Here is a 13,108-nt window from a genome sequence, read left to right as displayed (position 1 = left end):
CCGGAGAAATATACCCTCGGAGATATATTTACGTCCTTCTCTGTTTATTCCCAAGCGAAACTTTCGCCTTCATAGCGAGCAATTCTTGGAAGCTGCGCTCCACCTTTCCTTTGCTTATTAAATTTTTAAAAAGAATGTATAGCTGTATCATGATCGAAAGTTTGAAAGAAGGGGACTCTCCCTATATCGTCCACATATTCATTAAATAACAATTTCAGTTTGTTTCTTCTTTTTTTATACAATGTAACAGAAATATTTAATAAGTTATGATTGGTCAATGGTCGATGACACGAATCATGGGGTACCTTCGGTTGTCAACCCGCGAACAAGATTTAGTATGAATAAAGTTATTCGACGACGTATCGCAATTGATTTGCGTCAAAGAGAAATATGGGGATGACTACGATTAGTCGATTGATTAAATTCGGTCTTCACATTTACGGTGTATGGCCATATGTATCGTCCACTATAGTGTTCAGATTGTATTGGATCATAATGCTAAGCATGGCCCAAGTCTTTCAGTACGGATACGTAATAATGAACATTCATATGGATGACTTTTCCGAGTACATGGACGGAGTGAGCAGTGCAATGACATCTTCTTTACTTTACATTAAACTTGTTATTCTTTGGACCAATCAAAGGTAGGACGTATTTGTAAAATAACATACATAAATCCTGTTACCCGTCTCATGATTGATTAACATTTGTCGAAATTATCCATCAAAAATATTGAATAACAGGCTTTTGAGGTTTTCATGTTTTCTTGAAAGAAGCTATGTTATCGCCATATCTTGATATATCATTAAATGCTAATGTTTACGAAATATAGCATAATAATTTATCAAGACACAGAAATATAGTCCGCAAATTGCGTAGCTTTTTTGTATCGAATAATAATCAATTGATTTCTCATTTAATTTAATTTATTTGTTTAAGATCTGCGAATATACGCATAAGTATATATTAACGAATGATTGTTTTTTTTGACACTTTAATGAAATATATTTTTGAAATTAATTCAATTTTGTAACAACCATGAAACAGATATTAACGCGAAGGGTGCACCTCCCGTAGAATATTTTTTGATGTACTACAAATGATGTCTGAGGATTGGCAAGTTCATACTTCGAATTGTTATAACTCACGCATAATGACGGATATGGCGAATGTTGCACGTCGCACCTCGAGATGGATTGTTGGCATGCAAATCGGCTCCGCAACTTTCTACAGTGTCGGCGTACTCGCCGCTAATGCAAATAGTCCCGAGAAATTAGAGCCATATGCGCGAGAACTTATTCTGAAAATGGAGTTCCCATTCAATATTAGTACAGATTTTATTTACGCAACTGTTCAAACGGTTCAATTTTATCATCTATTTTTAGTCGCCTGCGGTATTACGATTATTAACTCACTTCTCGTCACTTTGGTAAGTTCGAATTCGAATCGATGCGCCTACTCAAAATTAAATACAAGGTAAATTATACAATTTTTTAAATTAGAGATTTCATGTTAGATAAGATCGTGAGTAATCATTATGCATACAAACATTTTGTTTTAATAACATTTTACAAGTATATAAAATAATTTGTTAAATTTTGTCTTTAAAAAATAATTTTTTTAATTAAAAATTTTTTTAATTTAAAAAAATAATTTTTCATGTTCCTGAGAAAGAGATTATAAAACTATAAATCTTAGATACTTCATATCTGCGGTCAAATAGACATTCTTCGAGAATGGTTGAAAAAAATCTTTTCCAAAAATTCGGCGGATTTAATGGATGAAATTACAATGAAATCATTGATTACAAAACATCAGCGCATTATAGTATTTGCAGATAACATCGAGATGCTTTACACGTACATCGCAATGATGATGCTTTTATCAGACACGATCATTATATGTTGTTTAGGATTTATTATAGCCACCGTAAGTAATAGGTCTAAAATGACATTCGATTACCTATTGTTGCGAATATTACATATCCAGTCAGAAAAAAGTAATAATTATTAATATTTAAGACGTATGAAACTATCATACACATGTATGTGCAGCTAACTCATATTAAATTATTATTGTACGGAAATTTTAGTCGCTTGACACACCCAATGCTGCAGCTATTTTGGTAAAATCTGTATTATTCTACATCTCGATGAACGTTGAGGCATTTATATATTGCTTCTGCGGTGAACATCTAAGCGCTAAGGTCAATATCAAGAGAAAAATGATAGTTTTATTAATTCACTGACATATCGAATGTACATCTCTTATTTTTTCTTTTCAGAGCAAAATGATTGGAAGTGCGGCGTATGATTCTCTCTGGTACGATTTTTCAGCTAAAGAAAGTCAAACTGTACTGTTTCTTATTCTGAGATCACAAAAAAGATTAACAATCACTAGTGGAAAAATCATCGACCTTTCTTTAGAACGATTCACCAGTGTAAGATTTTACTTGTAATATTTCTTTTAGTATTTGTCGATCTGTTAAATTCGAATATTTTTAACATATCTTATTATAATATATTTTTTGAAGATTTTGATTAATATTAAAACAGAAATTTGCTCTCTTATGTAAAAATAACATATATTTGTTTGAAATAGAATTCACTATTCTTATTCCTTCGTATTAATTAAATAATAATTTGAACTCTAGATATTGGCATAATGAATTCACATCCTATTATATTATACATAACTATATATAACTTTGTTATGCTACTATTACTTGATTATAAATTTTTTTTATACTATTGTATTATTTAATTTTTAAATATTACGTGTATATGTTATTATGATCATAAACAATAATATTTTAGGTAATAAAGGCATCATTGTCATATATGTCGGTGTTAATAGCAATGTATTCAAGATAAATAATATATTCGTAATTAATATGAATATGAAACAATAATGCCGAAAGTAGAATTTAATAACAAAAATAAATGTATAAAATTTGTTTAAAACGTTATTTCAATTTCTTTTTATTTGTACTTTCTCTTGCCCAAGAAAAGTTTATTATAATCGTTAGCATGAGGCCAAAAATTATTATTAAAGCTTTTTTTGTTTTGATATTCTTTGAGATTATTAAGACAAAATCAACTCGAATTTCTTTTTTCTAGCTTTAGTTTGTTCATCTACAATGAAAAAGCGGTACTGAAAAACTTTCGCTTTCTCTTGGCACTTTTAGTTCGCATCCTCAAGTCTTGAATTACTTTTTATAACTGTCGCGCACAATTTCGTATCCAACATTCGTGCTTCATCAAACTGTATTTTTTCTTCTTTACTACATAATCTTGAATTTATATCTTCAGTTTGATCAGAAAGAAGTTTATACTCAATAGTACGAAGTAGATATTACAGTAGATAATATTTTATGGCATAATACATTTTGACAATGGAAAAAGAATCACTAAAAATCGTACTATCATTTTTGTCTTGTTTCTTCCAATTTTCTTCTACAACAAGCTATATGCTTTGCACAAAACGTTCCGGAGAAACATCCCTGGCGATATGTTTATGTCCTCCTCTGTTTACATACCTTCAACAGCGAAACTTTTCAACTTCGCGTCGTGCGGTGAGTCATGGAAGCTGCACTCCCAAGGTTGTTGCATTTTTAAAGAAGACACGTGGTAGCATTGTCCGTGGTCAGAAACTTGACTATACGGAGGGAGAAGTGGTACCTCTAACTTTTTTTACGTACCAAAACCTGTGATCGTCGATGAAATCGTTGGACGTGGTGCGTCAAAGTTTGTGATATGTGGTGATAGAATATTTATCAAGTGTCCGATTGGTCGATGTTTAGCGACATAAGGCTATGATTTTCTTGAAAGCTCCGCCTGTCCAGATTTTTTCTGCGAGCAAAATTGTCTGGTGGCACACGTACACCTGATTCTCGGTTCGTTTTCTGTTGTTTACGGAAAATATAGAGATGAGTACGATCAGTCGCGCAGTAAAGATCTGTCTTCACGCCTACGGTATCTGGCCATATCTATCATCAACCGTTTTATTTCGATTATTTTGGATTGTGATGTATGGCACAGTTCAATTTTTTCAATATCATTACGTAGCGATACATTTTTACACTGATAGTTTCTCCGATTTTATGGATAGTGTAAGCAGTGCCATGACATACAGTTTATTATTCATCAGACTCAATATTTTATGGGCGAATCAACAGTAAGATAAATATTATAAATTTAATTCTTTATCTTTTCGTATTATAACTTAAAATGTTTAAATAATGAATATTTAAATAATGAATTGTATGAATGATTAGAAAGATACAAGATTACGTATAAAATCTTATCTTGTGCAAATGATATAACTTGACACATACGTGCAGATAATATTATTTTCTTATACATTTCATACTTAGTTTACTATTTGTTTATTAGCAATATTTACTTACCTGAAAAATGTAAATGATATTAACTGACACGTCTAATTCTTTTTAGAACATTCTCTAACATATTGCAAATGATGGCCATGGATTGGAAGAACTGCGTTTTAACTGATTGCAGTTTGCGCATCACGATCAACAAAGCCAAACTCTCACACCGCATCTCAAATTGGATTATCGGTCTTCAACTGGTTGCCGTAACTTTGTACAGTTGCGGCGTGCTTGCTGCTAACATTGGTAATGTTCAAAGAATGAATGTGTCCGCGCGGGAACACATCTTGAAGTTGAAGCTGCCATTCCAGATTGATACATTTCCTATTTACGTGTGCGTTACGATCCTCGAATTTTTTCATATAATAACTTGCGGTTGTGGAATTTCCACAATAAATTCGCTCATCATCACTTTGGTAAGTTCGTGATGTCATTTAATAATGTAGAATTATGTAATGATCGTGATTCCTATCATTTAAGATAATATTTTAGATACTGCACATTGGTGGTCAAGTTGATATCCTTTACGATTGGTTACTGAAAGTTTTTTCTAAAAATACGATGAATACCGTGAACAGGATAACGATGAAAACATTGATAATAAAGCATCAACAGATAATCATGTTTTCGGAGAACATTGAAAATCTTTATACGTACATAGCGCTAATGCTGTTTGTGTCGGACATTATCATTATATGCTGTCTAGGATTCATTATTATCACCGTAAGTAACGTTGGAAAACATCACGTTATAGATCACAAATTTTATTAAAATATAGATTATTTAAAATAATTGTGTATATATCAAAATTATTTTTAAATTTACGCATATATATTATTCGTATCATAAAACAAGACAAAATATTTCTAAATTACTACGTTCGAGATTACAGTCAATTAGTACACCTGGCGGAGCAGCAATTTTGGTGAAGTCAATACTTTTTTACATTATGATGAATCTCGAGGCATTTATATATTGTTTCGCCGGTGAATATTTGAATGCCAAGGTTAGCATTAAGCCTTGTTAATTGATTTTAATTAATATACAAAAATTCAAAATTAATTTTTCCTTTCTAGAGTAAACTGATTGGAGATGCGGCTTACAATTCTCTTTGGTACGATATCACAATCGAAAAAAAACGAATGATATTGTTCATGATTTTAAGATCACAAAAACGATTGACCATCACAATTGGAAAAATTATGGATCTCTCTTTAGAACGATTTGCTAGTGTAAGATTTCTATATAAATTTCAATATAAATTTTAGAGACATTTAGCAGATCCGACAGGTTTACATAAAATATATTAAAAAAATTTTCTTAACACTAAAATATTAACATTAAACTAAATATATTTTTTACGTAATTATTAAAAATTGAAAAAAAATACAATATAATTTTTAATATTAATTTTGTTTAACTGATTTATTATTAATATTTATAATATCATGCATTTATACATACTTAATACGTTACAATCAATAATATTATAGATTGTGAAGGTATCGGCATCATATATTTCCGTCCTATTAGCGATGAACTAAATATTTGAAAAACTGAATATCGACATAATATTATGATAGTACCATAATAGTGAGTTGAAGAGGAGCATAAAATAATAGTATAAAATCATAAAATAGTATAAAATTAATAATAAAAAAATCTTAATAGTATCAAGAAAATTATTATTATTATTTTTGTGTAGTATTTTAAATAATATTGCAATTATTTCTAATATAATAAAATTAAATTTTTTTCTTCCCTTTCTTCTTATATTATTTTAGATTTTCGTAACGTTCAAGTAATATTATAATGCCTAAATAGACTTTATTAAGAAAGATTGAGAAGGTAAGCTTTTTGCATTTTCCAGTGTTTTTACAGCTTAGCATAAGTATTATGCTTGTCGTTTGCGAGAAATCGTTGCTACTGCAATATAAAACTTTACTCAGTATTTCGTCTTCTGCTTCTAGCTTTCTTCTTCATGATTATTGCACGTAACATTTACGTAATATGAGAATTTCAGCCAAAATTGTGCGATTTATATATTTCAAGAGAATAAGTTGCAAACGCATTCGCACTTATATTCCGCAAGAAAAAATACTGGAGAAATAAAATCTTGGAAAAAGAAGCATCTCTTTCGCTTCCATCTCTCCTCTTCTTAAAAAAATACTTCCCTATTCATGGAAATATAATTTAATAATAAAATTTTTATTGTGGTCACCGAGAGTTTAATGTCCTGGGTACGTTTGCATGTTGCTGTCTCCCTTATCTGCTGCTGCATGAATTTTTAAAGAAAATAACGCACAATTCCACTATTTCTCCAGAGAATTTGAAAGGGAGAGAATTAACTACCTGGAAATTTCTTTTTTCTTATCGACAATATTGCACGCAATCTGTGCATATAGCGATTAAAATTTAATAAGCCATGCCTCATAGGAAGGTCCCACCATTCGCGATCTCTTCCGAGTTCTTAGTTTGTATAAAGACACTATATCATACATGTCGTATAGTTAATTAGATATTATTTATAACACTGTTAAAAATTCTTTCATTGAAATCTATACATGTATAAACAGTGTAAAATAGAGAATAATAATATCAGAAATATAAAAATAAAGAATAATAAAAATGTGTCAGCCAAATAATAGAAATTTGTTTTCGAATTTTTGGTATTTGGTCAAATATGTTGTAATTCGTTGTATAGATTATTCTGGATTGTATCGCTCATATTTGAACAATACCGATAGTTGTTCAATACCGATACGTCATAAGGCATTTCCGTTTGATGAAATTGTTTGAGATAATAATTGTTTTGGGTAATGCCGTATACGAGATTTTTAATTAAACTTGTTTTTTTTTGTATAAATGCTGAGATATGCAGTGATATAACTCATAATAATAATGCACTATCAGTGAAAAATTTGTTTTAGATATTATTTAATTTAATTATATTTAACTACACTATTCAGTCACATTAAGTTAGTGATGTCAAATTTAACAATTACTGTGACAAGTAAAATAAATTATTTAACAATTGCAAATATGAACAATGTAATAAAGAAAAATTTTAAATGGATAGCTGTAATAATAAATTAATTATTATATGTAAAAGGAAAAAACAGATACTCATCGATATAATCACTGCACTGTATAACGATAAATTTTTCATCGATGATTCGTATAACACTTCGTTCCAGTCATTATAATGATTATGACCAATAAAAACCATTTGTACAATTTTCAACAAGATATTAACAATAATGGCGATTGACTGGAAAAAATATTCTAACACAAAATTCAGTTCGTTTACGACATGTAGTGCCAAACTGTCGGAGCCAATGATGATTCTTCATTCGACAACTGTAATTTTTTTTTAGTAGCAGGGTTCTCCTAAAACATGCGGATGACATCAAAGCTTCCAATGTTTTTACACGATTGTTCATTCTTGAGATGGATCTGTCGTTTGATGCTAACTAAAGATCGTGTATGAATTAATCGTAATTACTCAATTTGTTTACTTGCTGTTGTGTGTCGACAGAAACTGTGTATTAAATGCTCTATTCATAAATCTGGTAAGTCTTGCGAGACGCAAACAATATTATTATAATTATTAATCTAAAAGTTTCTTGAAATTTTATTAACCAATCACTTGATGTCAATTGATGGAATGTACAAAGGTTTACAGAAATGGTTTACAATTTCCGATTTGTTTCCGATTTGTTTCTAAATGCAATCTCTTCGAAGAGAGGTTCGTATTTATAAATATAATCATGTACTCATACTTTTAACAAGCAAGACTAAATTCCGAATCCCATCGAAAGAAAGTGTTGTAATCTTTCTGTGAGCTATTGTACATACAATATTGTGTTTATCTATATGATAAAAAATAGTTAATAGACAATTTTGAGTTATGCTGCTTCTTAAATTTTGACGATTTTAAGATTTTGTGTAGCCTAAATTGAATTCAAGCATTAAAATATCTTTTTTGACTTCCATTAAGTGACTGTTGAGAGAAATGTATATTTTAGACATTGCATATAGGCGAACATCGATATTCTTCGAGAAGGTTTAAAAAAACTTTTTCCGAAGAAAGAAAAGTATAATTCGAGTCATCACGATAAAAGAACTAACCGAGAAACCCCAGAAAATCATCATTTCAGAGCACATCGAAGATCTGTACACATATGTTGCGATGATGCTGTTTGTAACAGATATTATGATTACCTGCTGGTTAAGTTTCACTATTGCTGCGATAATCAGTTTTGATTAATTTTATGATAAACAGAGTTACAGAAACTGTTGTTGAATTTCAACAACGTGTTGTTGTAGATCAGAAAAGCATTAATTCTTTTAATCATTTATTACTTTAATTATTTTTAATTATTCATTACTTTTACACTTTTCATTGCTCTTAGGATGTTTCTTAATATTCCAGTCAACCTGATGTTACAAAATATCTAATCAGAAATTTATTATTTTATATTGTTGTAAATGTGGAAGCGTTCGTATATTATTTTACTGGAGAATATTTAAACGCTAAGGTTAGATATTGAAACCATTATATTTTTCACAATAAATAGCAGAATATCACGTAATTGATTTGTATATGAAAAAAACTACAAGATCTATTATTCAATAGAGCAAAAATATCGAAGATGCTGCTTATGCTTTCCTCTAATACGAAAAATTTTAAAGAAATTTTATATCGAAACAGTCGAATTATATTGTTTTTGATAACGTGTGGTCGCAGTCAAGTAACCATTACAATTGGAAGGATAATGAATTTGTCCTAGGAAAAATTTACCAGTGTAAATTTATTTTTGCTATTTAGCATAAATTTTTGGTAAAAGATTATTTTATCCATGATTAACTGTGTTAAATAATATATAAAAAGTATGTTTGCCCTTTTTAAAATATAAAAGTAAAATATTATTACCAATTAAATTAAAATATTTTTATAAATTAATCATAGACACGCACGCGCGCGCGCGCTCACACACACACACACACACACACACACACACACACACACAAATACACACCCATACGCACACACAGATTGTAACTAAAAGGGGACAAACTTTGCTGAGTTTCCACCTTACCTAATTCAAGACAAAACATGATTCAACTTCGCCAACTTTTGGTACAGCCACAACTTTTGGTATACAGAATATAATCTCCCCAACATTCCAGATGTAGTCCCATGTGACTTTTGATTATTTCTAAGTTGAAGAAAAATCCTGAATAAAGTGACATGAATGAGCAGGTGAAATTTGACGCAGTTTTCAACACGATTGCGCATTGTTTTTAACTGAACAACTGTTTTGTCGTATCACTTTGTGAGAACTCTCTATAATGTACTCTCTATAATAACAGTAAATTATTATTATGGAAATTATAATTATTGTTATTTTTGTGTGGTATTTTGAATAATATTACAATTATTTCTAATATAATCAAATAAAATTATTTCTTTTTCGTATCAAATATTACTTAAAATTTTTGCAAGATTCAAGTGAGATTATAATGCCTAAACAGACTTTTCTGAAAAATCAATGAGGTTTTCGCATTTTACGATGTTTTTTATAACATATAAGCTTTGCTTAACATTTGCTAGAAACGCCGTCGCGCCATTGCTACTAGAATATAAAACTTCACTCAGCATTTCGCTCTTTTTCTTCTGTTTCTAGTTTACTTTTTCATTGATTATTACGTGCAACATGTATCTGCACAAGTTTCATCTAAAATCGTGAGATTTACATATTTCAAGAGAATAAGTTGCGAACGCATTTCCCATAATTTGTGAGGAAAAATATCTTTTGATATCGAGGAAATAAAATCTTCGAAAAAGAAACGCTTCTCTCTTTGCTTTTTTTTTCTTCAAAAAATTCTCTTCCATTTATGGAAAACTTTTCTTATGGTCACCGAGGTTTAATGTCCTTGGTACGTTTGCATGTTGTCTGTCCTGTCTATTGCTGCTTGAATTTTTAAAGAAAATAACGCAATGCTTTACTATTCCACCCGAGAATTTGAGAGAGATAAGGTCAACTACCCGGAAAACCTTTTTTTTTATCGACAATACTGCACGCAATCTGTGCATGTTGCAATCAAAATATTTAATAAGCTTTGCTTCATAGGATGAGCTACCACCCATATATTTTTCTAAGCTCTCAGAATGTACAGAGACACTACAGCATACACATCGAATAATTAATTAGATTTCTTTAGATCATTCATAACACAGTTAAAAATTCCCTTGTCGGAATCAATACATGTAAACAGTGTAAAATAATAGGAAAATAATAATATTAAAAATATGGAAGTAAAGAATACTGTTAGCAAAGTGATAGAAATTTGGTTTCGAATTTTTGGCATTTGGCCGAATATGTCGTGTGTTTCTTTGTGTAGACTATTCTGGACTGTTTCGATCATAATCGAGCAAATTTTTCAATATCAATACATCCTAATGCGTTTCCATTTGATTGAGTTTACCGAGATAATGCATATTTTGGGTTCAACAATGACGTATACAATATTTTTAATTAAACTTGTCATTTTTTGGTGTAAACAGCGGTGAGATATGCAGTAGTGAAGCTCATAATAATATGCACTATCAGTGAAAAATTTGTTTTAAATATTATTTATTTTAATTATATTTAACTACCTTATTTAGACACATTAAGTTAGTGATCTAACTGTATTTAATAATTACTCTGACAAGTAAAATGAACTATTTAGCAATTACAAACTTGAACAATATAATAAAGCAAAATTTAAAATAAATTGCTGTAATAAATTAATTAATACTATATGTAAAAGGAAAATAAAAGCATCGATGAAGTTATTGTACAACAATAAAGTTTTCATCGATGGTTCGCGTAACGCTTCATTGCGACTATTGTCACGATTATGACCAATAAAAATCATTTGTAGAACTTTCAACAGGATATTAACAATGATGACGATCGACTGGAAAAAATATTCTGGCACAAAATTCAATATGTTCGCGACATACAATGCCAAACTGTCGCAACGCTTTGCTAACATGACGGTAATTCTTTATTCGACAGCTGTAATATTTTTTAGTAGCAAGGTTTTCGTAAAGCCTGTGAATGACAGCAACGTTTCCACACGGTTGCTCATTCTAGAGATGGATCTACCATTTAACGCTAATCGAAGATTCGTATATGAATCAGTCATAATTGCTCAATTTGTTAATTTGCTACTGTGTGCCGACGCAAACTGTTTAATAAATGCTTTTCTCATAAATCTGGTAAGTTTTGCAGGACATAAAAGATATATTATCATTGTCCATAGAAGTCAATTTCTTGAAATTTTATTAACCAATCAATTGAAGTCAATTGAAATGTACAATGGATCACAGAAAGGATGCAATTTTTTTTCGATTGATTTCTAAATGCAGTCTGCTCTCACCGGAGAGATTGGTTCTTTCTTATGTGTCTAATTATTTACATTCAAGCGCTCTACAAACAAGACTGAATTCCAAAACCTATTGAAAAAAAATGTTGCAACTTTTCTATGACTCATTGTACATATATGTATCTATTATCTATATGATTAAAAATAGTTAATAGATAATTTTAACTTATGCTGCTTCTTAAATTTTGAAAATTTTAAGTAAATTTTGTGTAGTGTCTAAATTGTCTAAATTGAATTCAAGCATTAAAATATATTTTTTTCACGACTACCATTAAGTGATTACCATTAAGTTGAGAAGAATATATATTTTAGATATTGCATATAGGCGGACAAATCGATATTCTTCGAGAAGGATTAAAGAAAATTTTTCCGAAGAATGGAAAGTGTAATCCGAGTCATTTTACGATAAAGAAGATAATTAAGAAACATCAAAAGATCATCACATTTTCAGAGCACATCGAAGATCTGTACACGTATATTGCAGTGGTACTATTCGTATCAGATACTCTGATTATCTGCTGCTTAGGTTTTACAATTGTTGCGGTAAGCAACTTCGATTTCTTGACAAAGGATATAATAATCACTGTTGAATTTATGTAGATTAAGAAAGCATTAATTCGTATTCATTACTTTCCCACTTTTCCATTGCTCTTAGGACATTTCTTAATGTTCCAGTCGATCGATCAACCCAATGCTACGAAAAGTATAATCAGAAATTTCTTATTTTATGTCGTTATAAATGTGGAAGCGTTTGTATATTGTTTCGCTGGAGAATATTTGAGCGCTAAGGTTAGATATTGGAACCAATATATTGTTCATGACAAATAAGAGAATATTACGAAATTGATTTTGTATATAAAAGCTACAAGATCCATTATTTAATAGAGCAAAAGTATTGGAGATGCTGCATACGCTTCCCACTGGTATGAATCAGATTCTAGAGACAGTCGAATTATATTGTCCTTGATAATGAGGTCGCAAAATCAATTAACCATTACAATAGGAAAGATAATGAATTTATCTTTGGAACAATATAGTACTGTAAGTTTATCTCAGCAAGTTATCTTGCTTTATATATAAAACTTTTTAGCATAAATTTTATGTTAAAAATTATTTTTAAAAAATCTGTTTTAAATAACAAATAAAATTTGTTGCAATATTTATATTGTAATACATTATTAAAAGAAATGAAGTAACAAATAGAATTTAAATATTTTCTACATTAATATTTTTTAATAATTATAATAATAATTATAATAATTATAATAATACTCTTAC

At 29.8% G+C, this 13,108-nt stretch overlaps 3 protein-coding genes and 1 pseudogene across 3 annotated transcripts in view; all 4 read left to right on the top strand.

Moving 5' to 3' along the window:
* Nucleotides 1-390: 390 nt before the first annotated feature.
* On the top strand, nt 391-2,873 carry LOC105624764 (odorant receptor 30a-like). Its single transcript, XM_012206115.1, has 5 exons — nt 391-644; nt 1,078-1,429; nt 2,093-2,206; nt 2,285-2,440; nt 2,817-2,873. Exons 1-5 carry the CDS (start codon nt 391-393, stop codon nt 2,871-2,873), a joined length of 933 nt encoding a protein of 310 aa, XP_012061505.1.
* A 1,777-nt stretch (nt 2,874-4,650) lies between these two features.
* On the top strand, nt 4,651-5,934 carry LOC105624745 (odorant receptor 4-like). Its single transcript, XM_012206099.1, has 5 exons — nt 4,651-4,806; nt 4,883-5,113; nt 5,283-5,396; nt 5,467-5,622; nt 5,884-5,934. The coding sequence occupies exons 1-5, from the start codon at nt 4,651-4,653 to the stop codon at nt 5,932-5,934; spliced, it is 708 nt and encodes a 235-aa protein (XP_012061489.1).
* A 1,275-nt stretch (nt 5,935-7,209) lies between these two features.
* On the top strand, nt 7,210-9,068 carry LOC105624762 (annotated as a pseudogene).
* A 2,472-nt stretch (nt 9,069-11,540) lies between these two features.
* Nucleotides 11,541-13,108, top strand: part of LOC105624744 (odorant receptor 67c-like) — a 3,689-nt gene continuing 2,121 nt past the window's right edge. Inside the window, exons 1-4 of the mRNA XM_012206097.1 lie at nt 11,541-11,663; nt 12,143-12,373; nt 12,506-12,619; nt 12,716-12,871. Coding sequence (XP_012061487.1) covers nt 11,541-11,663; nt 12,143-12,373; nt 12,506-12,619; nt 12,716-12,871 — 624 coding nt within the window. The remainder of the gene's footprint in view (nt 11,664-12,142; nt 12,374-12,505; nt 12,620-12,715; nt 12,872-13,108) is intronic.

This window comes from Atta cephalotes (assembly GCF_000143395.1).
Source record: "Atta cephalotes unplaced genomic scaffold scaffold00087, whole genome shotgun sequence".
In the NCBI taxonomy this organism is placed as follows: Eukaryota; Metazoa; Arthropoda; class Insecta; order Hymenoptera; family Formicidae; genus Atta; species Atta cephalotes.
The sequence above is the reverse complement of the archived record's forward strand: the minus strand, read 5'-3'. Positions and strand labels throughout refer to the sequence as shown.